Source organism: Lepus europaeus, chromosome 6 (assembly GCF_033115175.1).
Source record: "Lepus europaeus isolate LE1 chromosome 6, mLepTim1.pri, whole genome shotgun sequence".
Taxonomy (NCBI): Eukaryota; Metazoa; Chordata; class Mammalia; order Lagomorpha; family Leporidae; genus Lepus; species Lepus europaeus.
In genome coordinates, this window is record NC_084832.1 from 43109355 (window position 1) to 43134702 (window position 25348).

General features: G+C 35.7%; 1 protein-coding gene and 1 pseudogene across 2 annotated transcripts in view; both read left to right on the forward strand.

Moving 5' to 3' along the window:
• KLHL1 (kelch like family member 1) overlaps window positions 1–25348 on the forward strand; it is a 385849-nt gene that overhangs the window by 147527 nt on the left and 212974 nt on the right. For both annotated transcript variants that reach the window (XM_062195308.1, XM_062195309.1), the window contains 2 exons: window positions 4944–5080; window positions 22923–23119. In XM_062195308.1, coding sequence (XP_062051292.1) covers window positions 4944–5080; window positions 22923–23119 — 334 coding nt within the window. The remainder of the gene's footprint in view (window positions 1–4943; window positions 5081–22922; window positions 23120–25348) is intronic.
• Window positions 9816–9988, forward strand: LOC133762703 (U2 spliceosomal RNA; annotated as a pseudogene).

The window sequence follows — 25348 nt, forward strand, 5'->3', positions numbered from 1 at the left end:
AAGTCAGGTTCCCTGCTAATAGTGTGTGAACCTGGAATTCAGCTGTGTGTGATTGATTTGAAGAGTGACTTGAGAGGAAAGGGAAGCAGAATTGGACAGAGGACGTCAAGGATGGAGGCTTGCCTCATCCGTATCTCCCAGGAATGCCTGAACCGTGACCTGGTGCAGAGTTAGTCACACTCTGAATCAAGGAGTAACGTTTTATAGCTTGATTCTCTTTGTCACTGCCACCAGATCCACTCACAGTTTGAGAGGCTGTGGTGATTGCAGGACACAGTGAGAGTTGAAGGAACTCAAGAAACTCCCAAGAAATGAGGCAACTCCTGTTGCGGCAAATACAATTTTCTGAAAAGCAGAATTTTTTTTGCTGTTTGGTGCTAATATCTTGCCACTGGGGACATGAGTGTGCCTCATAAAAGAGAGCAATGACAAATCCCAACTTGGAAAGAAAGATGAGTTTTGTGGCATATTTGATACAGAACCATGAAGCAGATTGAATCATAATGATAATTTCATAGTTTCAAATTGTTGACTGTGTACCTATCAGAAACAGGAAAGTCTAAATGAAAGGAAATCTAAGTGGGGATGACTTTGAGCTGTCTTTAAGCACACTGAAATGCTACTGGAATATTGATGAGCAGTTTCTACAGGCCTTTGAGATCCAAGATTAGATTTCAAACTACCATAACAACAATAATTAAGGGACTCCTCAAGAATGATTCTGAAACTGTGAGTGTTAGGGCAAAACTCAGAGGCCTGAATAAATCCTACGGCACTGAGAGGGTCAAGGCGTAGGAGTCAGAAAAGAAATCCTTGAGTTAGAGGTAAGCTGAGATAAGAAAGCCTGCACTGCTTTAGCTAAAAAACGGATTTAAAGAAGTTGAAGTAGTGGGAGGTCAACAATGTCAAACACCATAATAAATTGATGTGGCACTTAGAAAAGTTTAACAGATTCAGAAGGAAATAAATTTGTAGTGACCTCAATAAGAATATTTCAAAAGTGGTTGTATTCATGCTCTTATTTATGAATTTCTTGCTCCTGCCTCTAGAATTAATAGAAGCTAAATATGTACATATAAAGTTGTTAATTTATTTATGCATTAAATCCCTCTTTTAAAATCTAATTTAAATCTTATGTGCCACTAAATCTAAATGCAGTATAAACTTTCCTGTACTTCCTTTACTGACTTAGCAGTATTTTGTACAGCATTGTTGATGGAGAAAATTTTATGTAATGATGTAAAATTGCATAATATAGGCCACAAAATATTTTGCTCCATGTGACGTAGCCCTGCTGAAGATATAGGCTTTATGTGTAAGTACAAACTGGTTAAATTTATGTAGATATACTTCTTTCCACTGGTATGGATATAACCCACTGAGTGCGTGAGAATACATAACCTACAAAGCTATATTTAGTCCCTTAGATAGTACTGATTATTTAACATTGATTTATCCTATTATTATGATATAAATACCTGATAATACCTGTACCTTAATAATTTTGTCAAACTTAATATAGAATTGACATGTTAGTAACTATCAGTTAAATTCATTAGAAACGGATTAACTTACACATTTTAACAAGTTAACATCCTAGGCATTATAATTAATTAAATATTTTAAAACGTGGATACCATAGGTACTTTATAAATGCATATGTTATACACTTAAGGAGTTTTTTCCAGTGAAAAGAAGGAATGTCTTTCTGTTCATGTGAAATTTCACCATGCCCTTTCACTTATATTATGCGAAGATAAAATACATAGCAAATAAATACTCCATGATAATTGATTTAAAAAATCATCCTGATCAGAAAATTAGGGAAATTTGATAACAATGTCCTGACTTTCTTTGTTTGTCTTGCAGTGTTATTAGAAAAAAATACATTCCAAGTTTACTTTTGCTTTGCTTACAGATATAAATACCATGATTAATTCATTTGACATTTCCCCATCAGATTGGAGTACTTTCTTCTTCCTGAAATAGGCTCATCTTGTGCTTTCCCTTTTCCAGGTCTGTGACCTGTTCTTTATATAATGGGCTGCCTATTAATGTATATACACACATATATATCCCAAAAGTTATATTTCTGTATGTTTATGGTCAGAAAAAAGAACTTACATTGAAAACTCCAGTTTAAACTCCTCATCATAGTTTTCTTAAGACAGGATAAAACAAAATACCATTACAAGGGTGGAATAGGTAACTTGTTTTCACAATAAACTGTATTACCACTCCCTTGCTATTCACATGGTAAATTTGGAGATTCTTAAGGAAGAGAGTGGGTCAGTTTGTTCTTCCTAAAGATGACCTTTGAAGGGGGGGGGGGGCAAACATTCTACACCCTAAATTCCACTGGGACCACCCTGACTGCTTATTAACCCATCTGACTCCTAACATTACCCCTTCAACAAGAATGGGCCCTAACATCTGTTAGGGGTACTGGGTGATGATCACTCTGGCTGCTTCATGTTGAAAAGGGGTGTTGTAGGAAAGTGCAGTCAAGACAGGGTTCCAGCAGGAGGTAGCTTCTCTAGGGGACCACTGTGCCAGCTTGCAGAAGCTGTTTCCATCTGAGGTTTCATGTGCCTGGCTACTTCGGATAAAGAATTGTAAATCAGGTTTGTGTTGTTTTAAGTCTGGAAAAAAACGAATCTAACAAGCAGTTTAAACTCATGGGATCTAATACTGAGGACAGAGTCAATATCAGAGGCCTGTAAAAAGGTATGTAACCTATGAGCAAATTTTCTCATTGAGAGGCAAATAGAAACTGACAGAAAGGGCTTTAACATAATCAGCTTGGCTTTAAGGCCTGACAGTTAAAGGCACAGGCCTATCTATCTCTTTACAAGGGGTATATCCTAATGGAGTTGTGAACCTCATTAGAGAACACACCCTAATGACTTCTAATACCTAGCTGGCCTGGGAGGAGAGCTTGCCAGGTAAAGGCAGATCGCATCTCTAATAGGAAATTTACGGTTCTACCTGTAATGTTTCTGATCCTACTTGGCCATCCACTCAACAGCAGTAGTTACTTTGGAAGCTGGGCAGAGTGAGGAGCTTTTCCACTTAGAGCCACCAAGGCCTGTGGTTCTGACCTGAGGTCCGTTGACTCCTGGGCAATTCTGTTTCCAGTGATTCAGCTCTTGGCTGGCAGAGCTGCCAGGGCTCTTCATAAGCTGTCTTCTGCAGAAGCCCTGGCTGTCCACATCAAAAACAAGTGCAGTAGACTGACCTGTTGGCTCTCCTTGATGTGTGAGATCATTGTGTAAAGCAGCCATTAATGGGCCTGCCACCTATCTTTACATTGCTTCTGCAGCCTATTTTTTGTTTCTCTTCTTCCTGTTTTTTGTTAAGACAGACCAGAGGAAACCATTAACAGGCTGCAAGTCAAGGGGTGCTCAAATCTTTGGTAGCCTAAACTAGAGGTCTATAGTCATAGGCATGTTCTGATAGTGGTTTTCCGGTGAGGTAGACAATGCCCATGAGGAAAGCTATGCCCTCACTTTAAAACTTTCTCTCCCTTTTGTCTGAAAGGGAGATTTTGCCTGTGGAATCATAATTTAAGCTCTCATTCTGCTATGCTATTATTATTTTTTTAAATATTTATTTATTTTATTTGAAAGGCAGAGTTACAGAGTGGAAGAGTCAGAGAGAGAAAGAGAGAGGTCTTCCATCCTTGGCACACTCCCCAGATGGCTGCAATGGCCGGAGCTGTGCCGATCCGAAGCCAGGATCCAGGAGCTTCTTCTGGGTCTCCCACACGGATGCAGGAGCCCAAGGACTTGGGCCATCTTCTACTGCTTTCCCAGGCCATAGTAGAGAGCTGGATTGAAAGTGGAGCAGCCGGGATTTGAACTGGCACTCATATGGGATGCTGGCACTGCAGGTGGTGGCTTTACCCACTATGCCACAGCACCGGCCCCTGGTTATACTATTATTACTGAAAACATTAGCCATTCCTTTTATAAGGTCTAAAGATCAAACTGTACATCCTTGAAAGTCCTTCAGAGTAAGTTTCCCATCTTGAAGAGAATAGAGAAGTGAAGGAACAAGTCAGGCTTCCCAGATGACTTACTGATAATAACAACATCAAATGAAAACTTAGCAAACAATTTTAACTGTTAAATAACAAGCATGAAAACATTTGGAAGAAGGTCCAATATCTTCTTTAAGGCAAGAGTGCACTTATTTGGAAACATTGCTTAAATATCTAAAACATGTGTAATATATTTTAAATCAAAATTATGTAGGAATTATTGAAAGAACTTACTTTAAATTTGAATGCTTATTACACTTGTGAAAGAATAAAATTCCACTGATAGTTAAATAAACAGAAAATATAAATAAGAAGAAATTGCCTCTTTAGTTATAGAGACGTATTTAGAATGATAACATTAAAATACTATGCTCTTAAAATTGTGTCTATGAACTACATTGACTTTTCTCTTTGTATTAATGCATCATTAACAGAATTGTGTTGCAGTGATTATCATGCATTTGCAATTACCCTTTAGAAAATTTAGTGCACAAGAATAAATAAGCAGAAAAAGAAATCTCAGAAAAAGCCCAATATGCCTTCAGGAGTCAAATGCATGACAAAAGTGTCATCATAATTCAAAGGATCCAATCATCAAAGTGGAAAGTATATGAGAATATAAAGATGGGAAAAATTTGATTCTCATTCATAAAGATAAGCCTAAAATGTGAAAGAGTAATCATTAAAATAATAGGAAAGAAATGCAGGAGAATTCTCTGGAAGCAAAGGGTAGAACAGGGTTACTTGAATTAGTTTTTAAAAACAAAGATCCACAGGCAATAAATAAATACATGGATTGGTAAATTAATCATAACTTTGGCTCTCTATATTGAGCTCTGGTTGACACTGTGTTTACATGTTTTACATTCATGGCCTAAATTAGACTCTGTGACTCTTTCAGGCTTGTTCTGAGTTCGGTCTCCGACTATTTTGCGGCCATGTTTACAAGTGATGTTTGTGAAGCCAAGCAAGAGGAAATCAAGATGGAAGGCATAGACCCCAATGCTCTCTGGGATCTTGTCCAATTTGCATACACAGGTACAGTAAAAGAACCATAGCACATTACTGTCTTCTTAAGAATTTAACTCATTTTCCCTAAGTACAGGGTTTAAAAAACTGAAAACAAACAACAGAAACCTTAAGTCTATATGCATTTTTTCAAGTGACCCCTGTCTGGTGGGGAGAAAATTCAGATTAATTTTCCATTTGTCACTGAAATAAGAACTGCAAATGCATACACATATTCTCTTTCTTTCTCTCCCCCCTTTTCTCTCTCCCCTTTCCAAAAAGGACTTAAACAGGCTTATACAATTAAATAAAATAGACAACTGATGGAATGAGCTTGTGAGAGGAGCAGAGAAGACACTAACAATTTAAATGCTTTCAGTTTTAAGCTGTATTTGCTGAAAACATTAGGAAGGACAAGATATTCTGATGCCTTTCCCTTTGAAAGTAATGAGTTTGAGAAACATCCATTTCTTGTGTTGTATTGTTTTTAAAGTTAACATTTCAGATTAATTAACATGCACTCGACAATGAACATACTTATAGTTATGAAAATGATTGATTTTGAAAATTTTTGTGATATATTATGCTGAGATTTCCTTTTGGACTTTGCACCATACTTAATGTAGTGTACTCAAGTAATCTTTCCAGTTTTTCAAAACTTTGTTGAGGCATGGAAAACCAAGACACTCTGTCAAAAAAAAAAATGACCTAAATGAAAGATCTGTGCGAGTGAGATCCCAGTGGAAAGAACAGGTCATCAAAGAAGGAGGTACCCCAGTGGCTGAACTCTGTAATTAATACACAATTATTCTTAGATGTTTAAATTTTAACTGAAAAGTGATCCCTGTTAAATATAAGAGTGGGAAAAAGAGAGGGAGGAGATGTACAATTTGGGACATGCTCAATCGGACTTGCCCGAAATGGTGGAGTTAGAACCGTGCCAGGGGATTCCAATACAATCCCATCAAGGTGGCATGTACCAATGCCATCTCACTAGTCCAAGTGATCATCTTCAGTTCACAATTGATCACTCTGATAGGTCTAAGAGTCAAAGGGATCACACAAATAAGACTAGTGACTGGGAATACTAACTGATAGAATCAAAAAGGGAAAAAAACGATCCAACGTGGGAAGCGGGATACACAGCAGACTCATAGAATGGCTGATGTCCTAAATAGCACTCTGGCCTCAGAATCAGCCCTTAAGGCATTTGGATCTGGCTGAAGAGCCCATGAGAGTATTTTAGGCATGGAAAGCCAAGACACTCTGGAAAAAAAAAAAAAAAAAAGAAGAAGAAGAAGAAGTTGAAGACCTAACTGAAAGATCTCTGCTTGTGAGATCCCAGTGGAAAGAACGGGGCCATCAAAGAAGGAGGTACCTTTCCACACATTCACAAAGAGGGAGTTATAAGGATAAAACATGCTGCACAGAGCATTAAAGGACATATATTCATTAATAACATTTTATATTCATTAACAATATTTTAATAAATTTTCAAGGTTAGTAAAAGGATGGAAGACATAACAAAATCTTGTGAGTAGGTACAGTGAAGGTGAATGGTTGCTTGATAAAATATTTTTAGAAACAGCATGTGCTTCATTTTACATAAATTCTTCATTATGGTCTAAGACCAGGAAAGGGAAGCAAGCTGGCGTTTGATTGTAACAGGCCTCAGGATCTCAGTTTAAGGAGCTATATTTTTGCAATATTTCCGGTATTGGGGTAGAAAAGATGGTTTTCTGAATATGAGTCATTCGATCCAAGATACCTTGGAACTAGGGGGAATGTGTGTGTTTGGAAGATTTGGCTTAGTGTAGAGAGAAAATTTCCTAACATTACTAAAATATTAAGTAAATGAAGCATCTGTGTGATATGTATCAAGAGGGTAGAGGATACACACATTCTGAGTGCTCAATTTCAAAGCAGCCATGTAATGGAAAGATATAAACATTTCTTAACATCAATAACTTTTAAATAATATTTTGATAAAGCAAAAGTTGAACTAGACAGGGTTAGGCAGGTAAGCAAGTCTGTATTCAAGGCTATTGTAATGGGGGACATACAAGAAGTCTGAACTTCATATTCTGAAACAAAGGATGGGAGAATTTTTAAGCTTTGGATGGATGGATGCTAATTGACAATACCAAAGGGAAAGTAAACTTTCTCATAGCTTTGTGATCAGGGTAGTTTTCCAACTAGGAGAAATGTGTCATGTTAAGTTAGGCTCTTGTCCTCTCACATAATTGGAAAGATAGAGGAGTTCTCTTCTTGATGTTTACATTTTTCAAATATTTATTTATTTGAAAGAATTACAGAGAAAATGGAAAAGAGACACACAGAGAGATCTTCCATCTACTGATTCGCTTCTCATATTGCTGCAACAGCCAGTGCTGGGCCAGGCCGAAGCCAGGATCCAGGAATTTTATCCAGTTGTCTCCCACATGGGTGGCAGGAGTCATGTACTTGGGCCATCTTTATTGCTTTCTCGGGTGCATTAGTATGGATTAGAAGTGGAGTAGCTGGGACCTGAACTGGTACTCATATGGGATGCTAGCATCTCAGGCAGCTTAACTTGCTGAACCACAACACTAGGCCCAATGTACAGTGATTAGATACTGCTTGAATCACCTGCATCCCATATGAAAGTGTCTAGATTTGAATCCTGATTCCATTTCAGAGTCTAGCTTCCTGCCAATGCACATCCTAGGAGGCAAAAGATGATGGGTCAATACTTGGTTATTGTGACTCAGGTCGGAGAACCAGACTGAGTTCTAAGCTCTCCTGGGTTTGGCCTGGTCCAGCCCCAACAACTGGGAGCATTGGAGAAATGAACTAGATGGATAGAAAATTCCTTCTCTCGCGCGCGCGTTCTCTCTCTCTTTATCTCTCTGTCTTCCAAGTAAAAATTAAATAAAAATTACATGAAAGATATGGTTTTCAGACCTTTATTAAAAACAGTATTGAATTGTAAAAGTGACAAGATGCCCTATTTAAAAAAAAATTCATTTACTTATTTTCACTTTACCCAGAAGGTAGAGAGACAGATAAAGAGGCAGAAATTGTCCATCTTCTGGTTCACTCCCCAAGTGTCTTCAGAGTCAAAGACTTTTCCAGGTGGAAGCCAAGGTCTCATAACACAAAACGAGTCTCTCCCATGTGTGGCAGGGATTCACATACTTGAGTCATCCCCTGCTGCCTCCCCTGGTGTTCCTTACCAAGAAGCTGGATTAGAAGCAAGTCAGGACTCAAACTATGGAATTTGGGTACCCCAAGAAGTATCTTTTTAAGAAGATTTATTTTATTTATCTGAAAGAGTTACAGAGAGAGGTGGAGACAGAGAGAGAGATGTCTTCTATCTGCTGATTTCACTCATCAAGTGGCGACAATGGCTGGAGTCGCGCCAATCTGAAGCCAGGTGTCAGGAGCTTCTTCTGGGTCTCCCACGTGGGTAAACGGGCCCAATGACTGGGCCAATCTCTGCTGCTTTCTCAGGTGCATTAGTAGGGAACTGGATTGCAAATAGAGTAGCTGGTACTTGAACTGGCTCCCATATGAGATACAGGCACTGCAGGCGGGGTCTTTAACCCTCTGCACCACAGTCCTACCCCTCCCCCTGCCAAGTAGCATATTAAGCACTGAACCAAATGCCAGCTTTTAAATAGCTTTCCATATTCAAAAGAGAGAAAAAAAAATTATGATTCAAAGTTTCCTAAAGTGAATGCTAAGACAACAGAGGTAGAGACTTAGGAAGAAACCTATCTAGAGTAGTAAAACTGAGGAGAATATTAGGACGATCTCAGTTCAATTTCAATTTGCAAAAACAGAAATATATATAGAGAAAAACATCACATTTTTGTTTTCTGGAATGAGAAAAATCACAAAGCTAACACTTTTCAGAATCTTTGCAATAATGGAAATACATAGATCTATCACTTCCAGTCACCATGGCCTGGCAGCCTTGCATTTCTTATGTAAAAAACTAGGTCAAAAGACTCTCAGCATCCTACTGCACAAAGTTAGAAGGTGTTTCAAGGCTCCCTGCTGACTGTAATGACCCATATTTGGCTCTGCTTTGTGGAAGGTAGATGGAACAAAATGCTGCCTTTCGGGTGCCCTGCCATTTTGGCCTTTGCACCAATACCCCTGTCTTCCAAGTGAGATATAAATTCCAATTGTGAGTTAACAGCCATGTGCTAGATGTGCAAATAATTTATGTGGTATTATTGGGGGATTTGCAGGCATGATATATAATATGTACCTTGTTTCTTGCTATATACAATTTAAAAATTCCAACAATTGTAGAGAAAAGTTTACAGTTTCTGAGAAAGGGAAGAAAAGAGGCAGTCTATGTGTCTAGGAGTGTTAAGCTAGCCAGCTAACTGCTATTTGAAAAAAAGTCTAAAAATAAATGCATCCCAGAAAGGAGAGGAAAATGAATGAACAAGAATACACTTAAAGGGCAGCAATTTCAGAATAGAATATTTTCTTAAATTTTAAGGTTGAGTGGCTTGGAAGAATCTCACAAGAATCAATTGTCAAAAATTTATAGTTAACTTTTAGCTCTAAAAGCAGTGTGTTCAACAGAGATGGATCAGAGTGCTTTAAAGTGATTTCAACAAAAACATTTCCATGATCTCTGGAAAGTTCATAAGATTTGAAAGAAATATGTAGCTAATATATTTGATTGACATTTAGAAATTAAGGAAAGGATAATAGGGCAAAGAAGACTGAAATGCATTTTTGAGTGGAGTAAGCTTCAGGGATTATCGCTTCTTGGCCTTTTGGCTAAGATCAAGTGTAGTACCAAGTGTAGCTTCAGGAAATACACAATTTCATCACTGTTGGAAGAAAGAAGTATCTTTTAAAAATTTTAGAATTTCATATATTAAAAATTTGTGGTTAGTAAGACATGGGGTATACCAGCTGAATTTACTTTTTTTTTAAACCACATTCAGCAAATGAAGTGAGAAGGAATTAAGGGGTTTAAGTGAGTTTAAGTATGAACTAAAGCAATTATTTATACTTTTTTGAAATTTTTTATGGTTACCAGGAAGACGGATGTGAATACCAAGGGGTGAGTGCAATAGTCATAGTAGCTCAAAAGGCATAGTAATTAGGTTTTATTTTGTAAGAGAAATATATAATGAAGAAAAGCTTAATATTTAGCAAAATGTAACACAGAATAAAGAAAACCACTAGGGTCTTTATGTTGACAAAATTAAAGACATATTCTTGGAAAAATGCAGGATAATGACCTAATTATGAAAAGAGGATGACTACCTATTGCAATTACTTCTGTACTTAAGTTACAAATCAACATAAGATCAATTTTTCACACATTATAATATATCTGAAATTTAAAGGAAATTAAAATATATGCTGGTGTTAGTATAATTGTGTATTTAATTTAAGGCTCATATCTCTTTTCTAATTCTTAACTACCTATGTATCCAGTTGTAAAATTTCTTCATGTAAAAATTTACACTGGGTTACTTCATAATTTTTCACTAGAAAATTAGCTTGTAATCTTAGCCATTCACAGTCCAAAGCAAAAACCTTTTACAATTGGTCCCTTAACATTTTTAATTGGATTGTCAGTTGTAATACAGGAAATATGTAATTGTATGTTTTTATTTAATTTTTTTCAAAATCAAACCATAAATGATATTTAACAACTTATTTCATGAAGACAACCTCACTGAATATTGTGAGAATATAAATTGTAATTGGTAGGATACGGCTTAAAACTCAATAATCCTTTAAACAAATTTTATATCCACAGAATATTTAGAACAAGGTATAAAAGAAAAGCTGTTTATTCTTTTTCTTCTTCTTCTTCTTCTTCTTCTTCTTCTTCTTCTTCTTCTTCTTCTTCTTCTTCTTCTTCTTCTTCTCTTTTCTTCTTTTCTTTCTCTCCTCCTCTTCCTTCTCCTCCTCCTCTTCCTCCTCCTCCTTCTCTCCTCCTCCTCCTTCTCTCCTCCTCTTCCTCCTTTTCCCCCTCCCCCTCTACTCCCCCTTCCCCCTTCCTTTTCCCTTTCTTCTCCTCCTCCTCCCTTTCCCCTTCCCCCTCCCCCTGCTTCTCCTTCTCCTCCTCCCCTTCCGCCTCCCCCCTTCCTCCTTCTCCTTCTTCTCCTCCTCCTCTCCTTCCCCCTCCCCCTCCTCCTTGCCCTCACCTTCCTCTTCCTCCTCTTCCTTCTCCCTTTCATCCTCCCCCTCCCATTCTTCTTCCTTCTTACCAAAAGCAAATCACTGAAATTCTATCCACTTCATGTCATTCTCAGTTGGATAGTGTCAATTGGAATTTGAAACAGCTTTTATACAAATATTTTGCTGTATGTAATGGAGCTTCTGTTCTGTAGTTCAACTCACTTAGAAAAAAATGACATAGAATGTTATTTAGTCTGCAGTGATACCTTTGATTGAGAAAAGTCAAAACTATTCTGGAGTTATTCCATGGAACATCCTCAGGAGCATGGAGTCAGAGAAGAAAATTATAATTAGGCTTTATGCTTTTGTATCCCTATTTTTTGAAACCACTTGGAAAATTCAGATGTCTACATTTTAGATACTCTACCATGACTTGTGATAACTAATATACAGAGTATAAAAATGAGTGAAATTTATATTTTGAAATTTGAATATTCCTTATAGCCCTTGTCAATACTCCTGAGGAAAAGTGGTTTTTCTACTTACTTGTTGAATTTTTATTTGGTTGACAGTTAATCTTGTGATTATAAAATAAATCGAAAATGTTTCATTGAAAAATTCAAGGAAAACAAGAAATGAAGCAGGAAGAAGAATGAGAGGGAGGGAGGAAGGAAGGGTAGGGTGGAAAGTTCTTAAAACTGTTCTCAAAACTGTATATATGAAATGCTTGAAATTTGTTCCCTTTTTATAAATAAAACAATTTAAAAATAAAAAGATGTTCCATACTGAATGTTATACATTTTACAGATGAAAATTTGCACATACAGAATAGATGTAAAAAACAACATTAAAAAATTGAGAATTATACTTGTGATATCTCAAATATGGGTTGGCAAAAATCATCATGAGATAAATAGAATGGTATTTTCTCTGCAATATTACTGCTATTCTGCAGAGTATCAGTTAATTCAGGAGTTTGTTGGAATGACTCAGGATAGCCTTGTTCTCAAATAGTTTATTGTTCTTTTTTATTATTATTATTTTTTTATTAGATTTTTTTATTAAACTTTTATTTAATGAATATAAATTTCCAAAGTATATTGTTCTACATACATGGTTTGTTCCTCAGATAGCAGAGCTGCCTGAGCATTTAGGCATATTATTGCCCAATGGTCCTTCTGAATGCGTTGAAGAACTCTCTTGTTTTCCTATGAGTCTACTATCTGCTAATGCCCTACATTGGGCTCTGAAGTACAGTGTTTTGAATTACAGATATTCCTTACCTTTAAGAAATTTCAAATATAAAACTCAAAGTAACTATCTTCAGTTATCTTCTTTCAGTATAAACATGCTGTTTAATAATATTTATTTGTTCATTTGAAAGGCACAATGATAGAGTGTGAGTGAAAGCGAGAATGAGCCGAGATCTTCCACATGCTAGTTCACTCCACCAATAGCAACAACCGGGGCTGGACCAAGCATAAGTCAGGAGGCGAGAACACCAATCTGGTCTCCCATGGAGTGGCAGGGACTCAAATATCTTAGCCATCATCCACGGCCTCCCTGATACATCAGCAGGCACTTGGATCAGAAGCATATTAAACAGGGCAAGGACCAGCAGTCAGATGTTAGATGTGGCTGCCTGGTGTAGCCGCTTAACCTGCAGGTCCTCAGTGCTGCCCCATAAACATACTTTTGATATTCATAGCTACTATTTTCTTATTTGAGAATAGTTTAAAAGAGGGTTAATATATTGATTTCACACACACACACAGTTTCTTCAAAAATTAAGATTATTTAATGCCAATATCATTGAAGTTCATGAATAGTTATTCCATAATGTGCACTGTTCATGAACTATTTTAAGTCCTCTTGCTTACACACACGTACACGCACACTTATTTCAGTATAAAGCAAAAGTTGATCATATTGTGAAAAGAAAGGAGGAAATATAATATTTTTAAAATGATGCATTGAGATTCACTACATTTTTATGTTGCCTTCATAGTGATAGAAATTTCTTCTATGCTTATCTCTTACATAATCGTTACTATCCTGACATACTTGAAAATGTACTGTGTGCATTGATGTGTAAGGTAATAGAGTTCTAACAAATATGGGAGATGGAATTGCAGGGTTACTAACAAAGTGTCAGGTCCTGTAGAAAACTGATAAGGACAAGGTTTAAATAAAGGAAGCTGCCCATCTAGTAGTGGTATTTAGAAGAGGGGTAGAAAATTAAACTGCCAAATAGCTTACCTTTAATCATGCTAAAGAGGTAGCATCCTTGTTAAAAAGAAAAAAAATGGTTTGTCAGAGTCTGTGTACATGCTAAAGGAATGTTAAGATCATTTCTGCTTACTGCCAAATATTTGAATGACTTACATATACACAGAAGTTGAGATATTTAATGTTCTGCTTTAATATTAAAAGGCATACGTCAATATATTCAGCATGAATTTTACCATCTTAACTCCCTTCAGAATTTTTTATTGTCATTAAAAGTAAATTATTTTTTTATCATTTTTAATACAGGTCTAATTCAAGTGGCATGAATTATGCAAGCACATTATTATTATATATTATATATATTATATACACATTATATAATATATATATATTATATTATATACTAGTTTTAAACAGGATTTTTACTAGATGAGAAATTGTACTCTCAATTTAAGAAACTGAGCCTTCAAAGAATGTTTTTATATATTATTACCCATTATTTAAAAGTACTGATTTAAGCAATTTTCCCAGGATATTGGAACAGCCTATATATTAAATAAGAAGAAAGCGAGAATAATAAAAATAAAATCTCTGGTATAAGATGTGTTTTGACATTATGATTCTACTTTTCCATTATTTTAACAAGTAATCTCTGAGTGTGTGTGTGTGTGCGCGCACATGTACTAACATGCTCATGAAAACATTCAAAACTGACAAATTTTGTGTAAACTTAGTTTGTAGGAAATTATTATATCAAAATATGTCATCAAAAATAGGTATGCTTTGTACAATTACAGTGTTTTTTATTTTGTTACTGAAGAATATATTGGCTTTATACTATGTGCTTTAACAGAGGGACTGCAAATGAATAACTATGTAAATATTGATGTTTGCAAGCTGTAGAGTAAGAGTTAGGTTTTATTGCAATATGTCCTAGATCTACTTTCTGAAAATCTCCAAGAGCCCATCTTTTTTTTTTTTGACAGGCAGAGTGGACAGTGAGAGAGAGACAGAGAGAAAGGTCTTCCTTTTTGCGTTGGTTCACCCTCCAATGGCCACCGCAGTAGGCGTGCTGCGGCCAGCGCACTGCGCTGATCTGGTGGCAGGAGCCAGGTGCTTATCCTGGTCTCCCATGGGGTGCAGGGCCCAAGTACCTGGGCCATCCTCCACTGCACTCCCTGGCCACAGCAGAGAGCTGGCCTGGAGGAGGGGCAACCGGGACAGGATCCGTGCCCCGACCGGGACTAGAACCTGGTGTACCAGCGCTGCAAGGCGGAGGATTAGCCTGTTGAGCCACGGCGCCGCCCCCAAGAGCCCATCTTGTAATCAGCATTACTTCCTTAAAAAAAGTTTCAATTTTATTTTATTGTTTTCTCCAGGATTGTGACTGCTAACATATCCTGTACTTTGGGTACTAGAAGGGAAGAATTGTCACCTTGTAACTTTCCTGATGAATGCTTCAGCATTTATCACATGGATTGACTATGTGTTCTCAAGATAATTTTTTAAAATATTTATTCATTTATTTGAGAGACAGAGTTACACATAGAGAGAAGGAGAGAGAAATAGCTTCCATCCACTGGCTCATTCTTCCAAATTTCCACAATGGCCAAGGCTGGGCCAAGCTGAAGCCAGGAGTCAGGAACTTCTTCCAGGTTTCCCACATGGGTGCCAGGGGCACAAGCACTTGTTCCATCTTCTGTTGCTTTCCCAGGCACATTAGTAGATACTTGGATCAGAAGTGGAACAGCCAATATGAGATGAAAGCATGGCAGGAGGAGGCTTAACCCACTATACCACAGTATTGGCTCCCTGAAGTTAATGTCACCTCCAGTGCAATTCTAAAATTTCTGCCTATGTTACTATGTTCTACTTGAGAGGCAGTACTGTGGAGTGCGTAGATTTAACCTCAAATATGGGGATTGACCTTTGCCTTTTGTGGGACTGATATTCAAATAGAATATACTGTGCTATGGGCAGCCTAGAGTTTATTCTGGTTGGTGGGCATTTATTCAAATTGGCAATGGCCTATTTCTTTTCTCATTAAGTATTTGAGTACCCTTTGGACTCCCCTACTTTGCAGTTATGAATTTTGTTCAAATTACAAAACTTTAAGGAATTTTAAGATTCTTCAACAGAAAGAAAGGAAAATATTAGTCTTTGAGAAGGGTATTTTTAAGGCATAAATGAACTCATAAAATTAATTTTCAACATAATGATTAGCATTTCATAAGCATAGTCAGCACTCAGTTATAAAGATTGTTCATAATATTCATTTCTGTAATTTTTGCAAAATTACAAGGAGGGTGTTTGTAAAGATATATGTACTATATATATGTACTATGTAACATATAGTACATATATATAGTACATAGATATATACTGTATATCTATGTACTATATGCATATCTATGTATGCATATATAGATATGTATACATACATATATCTATGTACTATGTATCTATGTACTATATAACATATAGCACTATATATGTGTGCATATATATAACATATAGTATTATAGTACAAAGATATATGTACTATATAACATATAGTACTATATAATTTATATGTTATATACATATATAATATATATAGGTGTGTGTATATAACATATAGTATTATATGTTATATAGTACAAATATATAGTACATATGTCTTTACAAACTTTCTGCCTTATATATTTGAAATGAGTTTCATTTATGCAATTCATTAATTATATTTGAACTTTACAAACATTCTGGAATGGACACTTAATATGTTATACAAAAATCGTATGTTTACTTATGGGTTGACAAAAATACACAAGGGTGGAACCATGGCCCAATATTCCGCTTATAATTTCAACAACGTTTCTACTAAGAGTTAATGAACATCCTGTCTACTTAGTATAAATGATATAGCTCCTATGTGCTTTTGTCATTACCACAATGATTGAAAAACATGACTTTAGAATTAGTCTTGTATGAACTATTGTCAAATATAATTTTTTACACTTAATATCACTGTACATGAAATCATGAACAACTTGAGAAAAAAATAGAGAAAATATTCAGATTTTTTACGATAGTAGCACTATCTCAGTCTTTGAGATTCGTAATAGTAGCACATCCTCAGTCTTTGAGTTTCATAATATTGTACTTCATGGTTTTAAGTCTACATTGACTCTTGTTATATTCACCTAACTAAGAATTATTTAAAACTTATACATGCAGGGCCAGCCTCATAGCATTGAGGTTAAGCTGCCTCCTGCTGCTCCAGATTCCCATGTGGGTGCTGGTTCAAGTCCTGGCTGCTCCATTTTCCATCCAGCTCTCTGCTATGGCCTGGGAAAGCAGTGGAAGATGGCCCAAGCCCTTGGGCCTCTGCACCCATGTGGGAGATCTAGAAGAAGCCTCTGGCTCCTGGCTTCAGTCTGGCCCAGCCCTGGCCATTGTTGCCATTTGGGGAGGGAACCAATAGATAGAAGACTTCTCTCTCTGCCTTTGTCCCTGCCTCTCCCTCTCTGTGGCTTTGTATGTCAAATAAATATATATATATTTTTTTTCTGACAGGCAGAGTAGACAATGAGAGAGAGAGACAGGGAGAAAGGTCTTCCTTAACCATTGGTTCACCCTCCAATGGCTGCCACGGCCAGCTCACTGCGGCCGGCGCACCGCGCTGATCCGAAGCCAGGAGCCAGGTGCTTATCCTGGTCTCCCATGGGGTGCAGGGCGCAAGCACTTGGGCCATCCTCCACTGCATTCCTGGGCCACAGCAGAGAGCTGGACTGGAAGAGGGGCAACTGGGACGGAATCTGGCGCCTTGACCGGGACTAGAACCCGGTGTGCCGGCGCCACAAGCAGAGGAATAGCCTATTGAACCACGGCACCGGCCTAAATAAATAAATCTTTTAAAAAGTTATTTGTGCTTAGTATTTAACATTTTTAGAGTATTGTTGCATACATCTTAGCTGTGCCCCATGATATCAACAGTATAACAATATCTTACACTTGGGGAAACAAAAGCATTGCTTCCTATGTGTTTCTAAAGAAAACATTAAACATTTCTTTTTCTCTCTTTTTTATTTTTGAGAGGTCAAAAAAAGAGAGCAACAGTGAGAGAGAGAGAGGGAGAGAGAGAGAGAGAGAGAGGATGCACTAGCCAGCCAGAAAAACAAAGAGAAAGAATGCTCTCATCTGCTGGTTGCTGGTTAATTCTCCAAGCTACAATGGCAAAGGCTGGGCCTGGCTGCCAGGATCTCAAAGCAGGTCTCAGAAATAGGTGACAGGGACCCAACCACTTGAGGTTTATAAGCTGTAATTGGGAATCACAGCCAAGATATGAACTCAGGTACTCCAATATGGAATGCAGGTGTCTTAAGGAGTATCTTAACTACTAGGCCAAATGCTCACCCCAAGATAACACATCATCAAAAATACTATTTTGCTTATGCTTTGACTATTTCTTAATATTTCTATTAAAATTAGGTACAGATTTTACTTTTGCAGGTGTTATGTGAGGAAAACAACTGAAACAATTAAAAGTAAGCCAAAGAACCCCTTCACTAAACTATTCTTTATACTTCCATAAAAGACCAATTGTCATCTTCATTGACAAATTTGCCTACCCTTCATATGGAAAGAAAATTTGTAATGAGAATGCTAAGCACTTTAATTTTAAACGTCTTGTTTCTCTCGGATGATGGACGGTAAGTGCTAGTCAATAAAACACAAACAAAAACAGATTTAAGCCAGAAGTGGATGGTGTACTCTACAAGATATGCTGAATGAATGCTTGATTGCTGATTCCTCTGAACTAAATACTTGAATTTCCTTCTCTGGCACACTGTAGATGCTATTGCATTCCTCTTACATTGCTCAACCAGAGAACATAACCCAGCCAAAAGGCATTCACGTGAGTCTGACTTGTCTCATGCCATCTTTTCTTCTCTGAAGAAATGTTTAGCAGTACAAAGAGAATAAAAAAACAATAAAGACATTCTAAACAGTAGTGATGGAAGTAAATAATATTTCTGACTAATGAGCATTTCACGAGCATTTGGAAAATCAGACTAACCTAAAAATGATGTTACAAGACATTTTTAAAATTTTTTTGAGGCCGGCGCTGTGGCTTAACAGGCTAATCCTCTGCCTTGCGGCGCCGGCACACCGGGTTCTAGTCCCGGTCGGGGCGCCGGATTCTATCCCTGTTGCCCCTCTTCCAGGCCACCTCTCTGCTATGGCCCTCCAGGAAGGCAGTGGAGGATGGCCCAAGTCCTTGGGCCCTGTACCCCATGGGAGACCAGGATAACCACCTGGCTCCTGCCATCGGATCAGCGCGATGTGCCAGCCGCGGCAGCCATTGGAGCGTGAACCAATGGCAAAAAGGAAGACCTTTCTCTCTGTCTCTCTCTCACTATCCACTCTGCCTGTCAAAAAAAAAAAAAGAAAATTTTTTTTGAAAAAGCATTATTCTATTTGCCAAATTAAGGTAAATAAAACAAATTTAAGACCTAGGTACAGACTCCTCTTCTTACATTTATTTATCTTAAATAAAGTAAAATATATGAAGGAAGAGAAGATGTAGGATGCAGGTACACATGCTGGTGTAGTGTTTTAGGAAAGAATTTCACCCTCCTTGGAGCAATACCACATAATCCTGCAACAACATTTTGCAACTATTTCTTTTCCAGTTCACTGGGGCTAAGAAATACTATGAAGAATGTTTACATGAAGATTTTTAAGAAAAAAATTGAATATAGTCAGAATGTAAATGATGATCTCAGATGATAGCACAAACAGAAGAAGATAATGTATTAAGCATAATTGGGAAGCAAGATAGAACCCAAAAGAAAATGATCTGTTAAGCAAACAAACAAGGTCAAAACAGAAGCCCTAGAGTGAAAAGGAAGTGGGAATTGTGGTCTCACAAACAGGTAGATGATAGAATTTTCAAATCAGCAGAATATCTGATACTAAAATATCAAAACTACCTACTTTTTCCTTTTTACAGCACACCCCTGAGACAGTGCATAAAATATTTAAGCACCTCAAGATGGAAAAGCTTTGCAGATCACTTCAGTTCAGTTTGGTTCTTTGGGAACTTGCTTCTGATTACCATTGCTAAAATCTGCCAATGGAAGTTACATTCTCTTATACTTAGCCTTTTTAATCCCCCTTCTGTTCTCCTGATTGAAGTGGTATAGATAAAAAAATTATCAAGTTGAATTTGGTTTTACAATACCTGTGATATATCAACCTCCAAAATTAAAATAAAATACCAGTAAATGCCATTCAAACTTCAAATCATTCATGATATGATTTGCACCATAAATTAGTGCATTATTTTTCTTCTTAGAAATGGAATACCAATCTGTCAGTTTCTCAGTTACCAGAACAAAGGGAAAGGAATAATCAATTTGTATAAAATAAAAGCAAACATAACCACATGTTTTCTGGTATTAAAATCTGACACTCAGATTTGCTTTGAGTTTTAAAAATATTCAAAAATAGTTTGAACACACATGTAACACTATACTTATAATGGATTCATGCTCCTCAAAATTGTCAAAGTCAGGACAGGCGTTTGTCCTATTGGCTAAGACACAGCTTGGGAGCCCCATAACAGAGTACCTGGATTCAAGTCCCAACTCCTCACTTGATACCAGCTTCCTGCTAATGTGCACTCTCAGAGACAGCAATAACGGCTCAAATAGTTGGGTCCATGCCACCCACTAGAGAAATCTGGATGTTAATAACAGTGGAAACCATATCTACATTATATGGAAAATTTCTCGAAAATTTTTGCAATTTTCTGTAAATTTATATGTATTTAAAATATCTGTAAATTCTTATATGTATTAATATTATCTGTAAATCCTTATAATTTAATAAAACATCAATTTTGAAGTTTAGTTTCTAGAGTAACTTATATAACTCTTATTCATTAGAAAGAATTAATGGTAGTTAATAGATAATATTTAATTTACTCTGGTTTTATATAGTTTTTGCACTTGTCTAGTAAAATATTTATTTCTAATATACTTTTGGGGGTAATTTGTTCAACATAACCAATATTATAGATAAAAATGATAATATATCACAGGTGTTAACAGGAGCAGCTGTGAGGGTAATTGAGAATATGGTTTGAGAATGCATCTGTGTCTTGAAGATGTGTTGACCCTTTAATTAAATCAGGAGATGGTCTCGCTTTGGACTTGTTAGGAGAGATGATAACTATTTCTGCTTTATTTAAAAACAAATCCTAAGAGTTTCCTTTCACTAAAATCATAGGTTCCTTAGTTATCTTACATTTCAAGCAGCTAAAAGGTATTTCTAAGCTAAATATTTCTAGGATACCTATCTCTTAGTGAATCTATTTAACAATATTATCTCTTGAAAATAGAATGGATATGTAGAATTTATTTTTTCTTCAACAGTATTCATGTTTATTTAAAGTTAAGTTTTAAGTCAAACACTTAGAAGATTTTTGTATTTTGCCATCTAAGTCTGTCAGAGAAATAGCCAGGTTATACATGCAAAGAAATATATCATGCATGAGGTAGCTCAATTTGTGTGTATTCAAGCTCAACTCTTGCTAATATCCCACCTGCACCTTTCTGGCATTTACAAATGGAACCATTCATTAGACTTATTCTAAGTTGAAAATAATCGAACATTTTAAACTTCTTGAGATAATCGTTATAACTCCAAAATTTATTTCCAAAGATACCAATAGGTAACTTTTAAAAATTATTCCACATAACCTGTTAACATTCATTTTTTTTCCATTTTTAAAAGAAAAGAAGAGGGTCTGCTAAAATTATGATTGAATTTTTATGTGGTTCAGTGCTAACCCACCATTTGAAATTGTACTGAATAGTTGTTTTAAAAGCAAGTGTCTTTGATCTTCTATAGATCATTATACTTATATATTATCCATCTAACTGTATGTCAATAATTATCATTAATATAAGCTTTCTTAAAATCTCTCAAATCATTATGGCTCCCTTACAATATTGTCAAAACTATGAGGTATAAACATCACAAAGAATTCTGTTTCTGTAGATAAATGTCTCCTCTGCTTAATGTCTCCTCTCCTCCATTATTATTTTCAGTGTTCTTGTGCTTTTTAATATCTAAGTAACAGGCTCCTTGAAAGTTAATTAAAATCTTGTGACTTTAAATAACAACTTTAAAGTGTATCATTGGCATAGTATTTGTATTTTATACTGAAATTAAAATGTAGATGTTAAGTTTAACTGCGTATTAATAGATATTTAAAAGTATCTTAGTTTTACTCAGCTCACAGTCCCTTTCAATTTAGTGTGCCCAATTTGCTCCTTTTTTTTTATTCTCCAAATTTGCTGCTACACTTAGAAGCTCACTCTGGATTCCTTTGGCATCTTCTTCTTTCAGTGAAACTCATAAATAAAATATAGTACACTTTATCTATTAAACATGTTAAGTTATGGGTGAAATGTCATGCTTGCTAGGAAAGCTATTCCTCACTCAAGAGATTGTTTATTAATTATGAAAGAAAACGTTTCTTTGAAATGAGGAAATCTGGCAGATACTGCCTTAAACAAGGGACCAAACTTAGCACCACCAGTAGTGGAGCATAATGACATCGCAGGCTTCTGATGGTGCACTAAGAGCGCAAAACACCTCTATGGCCAAAAAGGTTTCATCAAATCCAATAATGGGTAAATATAGTGGCAAGACAACACTGAGGAATGCAACAAAACAAGTCACCTGACTTCTTCACCAATATAAATATCATGGATGAAAAAACAAATCCTGAGAACTGCTTTAGATTTAAAGAGATCAGAGGAACATAAATGGAATGTGTGGTCTTTTATTAGATCAATAGAGCCAGTAATTGCTGAAAAAAATTAAGAAAATAAATATACCCCTATAAATCCCTGTTCATTACTCTACATCATATCTTATTAATATAAGAAAACAAAACAGAAAATATTACAGCTATGATAATTGACCAAAAGTAAGTAAATATTACAGAAAATTGTAAACATGAGTTAAATACTAAAACTATATAAATACTATATATAAAGAGTTAAATCTATAAACATGCATATATAAATTTATATACATATATTAATACACACAAGTATTCCACATTCATTTACAAATATAGATTTTTTTCATAAACATGGATTTTTCTGCTCCCTTAAGCTTGAAGACATATAATTTGAATCTTATTTTTCTCTTCTTTTTATTTCACAACCCAAATAAGAACTATAATTACACCAAAATGTATAGAGACAATGTGGTTAAAGCTGTATATATGTATTGAATTTAGTTTAAACTGCATATATGTACTGGGTGATTGTAAATATTACCTGAAGTGAGAAAGGTAAAGTAGTTAAAACAATTACTCCCTTACATTGAATTATACTTACTTTGATTATCAGTTAAGGTTCAGATAATTTTCATGCTTTAAGAACAGAATGGTACGTGTTATTTGATGTTTTCATAATTCACTTATGTTTAGGTTGCTTGGAGTTAAAAGAAGACACTATTGAAAATCTGCTGGCTGCAGCATGCCTTCTTCAGCTTCCTCAAGTAGTAGAAGTGTGCTGCCACTTCCTCATGAAGCTTTTGCACCCATCTAACTGTTTAGGAATCAGGGCATTTGCAGATGCTCAGGGATGCATTGAGTTAATGAAGGTGGCCCACAGCTACACAATGGTAAGAAAATTTAATATTTTAGTATGAGAGATATACAGTATACTTTTTATTATGAGATATAGTGTACCACACAGTATTTTATAATTTCAAATGAAAAAGTATTCATAGAGATTTTCATTATTGTTTTTGTCCTTATTTACATTTTGCAGACAATACAGGTACTAATATTGATGGGATTTAATTTTTTATTTGTATTGATTTTATCTTTTTAACAACACTAAAATCGACATATTTTGGGGGTACAATGTGATGATTCAATGCATGTAAACATTGTGTCATTCCTATTCAGGATAAGTATGTCCATCTCCTCAAATATTTAGCATTTCTGTAGTTACAAATTTGTGTCACTTGAGAGGCAGGCAGAGATGGAAAGACAGAGAGAGAAACAGACAGATGCAGAGTCCTCATCTTCTGGCTCAACTTCAAATGCCCACTGTGGCCAGAGCTGTCCTGGTATCAGAATGGAAATCAATATAGGTTTCATGCATGGGTGGCAGGGAGCTGATTACCAGATCCATTAGCTGCTGCCTTGCAGGGTCTACATTGGTAGGAAGCTGGAATCAGGAGTAAACTGGGAATCAAACCCTGAAAATCAAATATGGAAGTCAGATGTCTTAATCTCCAGGTCAAATGTTTGTTCCTCAATTCTTAATTACTTGAAGCAGATCTATTTTGTTATGTCCACTTCTATAGCTGCTACATTTTTGTATTCTGAATTTTTCTTTCAATCCCTCCATCATACCATGTTATACTTGGCATGGGTAGGACTGTGCAATTTGTGGAGAAAATGATCTTAAAGTTATATTGTATAGCATTTATTTGTATAATCAATGCTAGAGGCTAGAAATCCTGGGAGCTTCTTTATTAAAGGAAAATATTCATATATATGTGATGCAATTGATCTATGTTTTATAAGCTTAATTTTCTGTACCATTTTCATGATTCAAAAGTTGAAACTGAATGACTATCACTTAGTAAGCCAATTATATATTTTTCTTTGATTTTCTTCCCATCTGTGTATATATGTATCTTTAATAGCTCCATAAAGATTGTAGAAGACATTAGAATTGTATACTTTGAATGCATGGACCTTATGGTGTGGCTTTTTTACATTATTTTAATTCTAGAGGAAACAGTTACCTATAATATTTCATTTACTAGAAATAACTATTCTAAAATCAGTAAATATAGTTCTTGGAATAAGTTCTATATAGATGTTAGTCATTTTTTCTAGTATTATTAATGTTATTAATATGTTGAATGTTATTATTAAAAAGCCAGAGTGAAATATTATAAAACTTTTATTTTCCAGCTCAAAGAAATAATTGATACAAGATATGTCTTAAGTTTTATGGTTTTTATGTACTTTAAAACTCCTATCATCAAATTTAATGGTTTTGAAATCACTAATACAAATCAATCACTTAAAAGTAGTTGCTATTCTTGAACAGTTTCAATATTACTTTCATTTCATTCTTTAATCTCTTAAGCAGATTAGTAAATTAGATGAAAGTATAAAAATGAAAGGAAGTAGATATATGATATGTAATTGGATTGATAATTCCTTCTTTAGAAATATTCCATGAAAGGGTATGGTTGTTCTTTTGAGATAATATGAAGCATAAAAAATCAATATAAACAAATACTTCAACAACCAAAATACCAAAGTTCAAATTCTGTCATTTAATTAGGCACATTTCATGACAATTAGGAGCTTCTGTCTTAGTTAAACAAAGGAACAATATGAGCCCCTATCCAGAGGGATACTAGTCCCTTCTGGTCCAGTTTGAAATTATTAATTTAGTAAATAAAAATGTTTTCCTAGCAGCTGCTTGGACTGTTCTGCAATCTGTCAGATAGTAGCAAAGATATATTCTCTTTAGAGCCTTACAGTACATATTCTACAGGAAAATATACTTAAAATATAAATATGGAAGGGTTCTAGTTAACACACTCTGTGTTCTGAAGAGCTTTTTGTTATTTAATTTTGAGAATTGTGTCAAGGAGATTTATTTACTGATTATCTTCATAGAGCTCTGTTTCCATCACTTTGAGTTATTCACATCTGATATTATCATTTCTCATCACATATTTGCCACTGATCCTTGTCTAATCAGGAATCTGTTCTCACCTAATTTCTATAATCTGTGCTTTTAAAGCTAACCTATGTGCTTTATTTTCTTTTTCTTCTTGGCTGGTTTAATAACAAATCATCCCAGTTTTCCCACT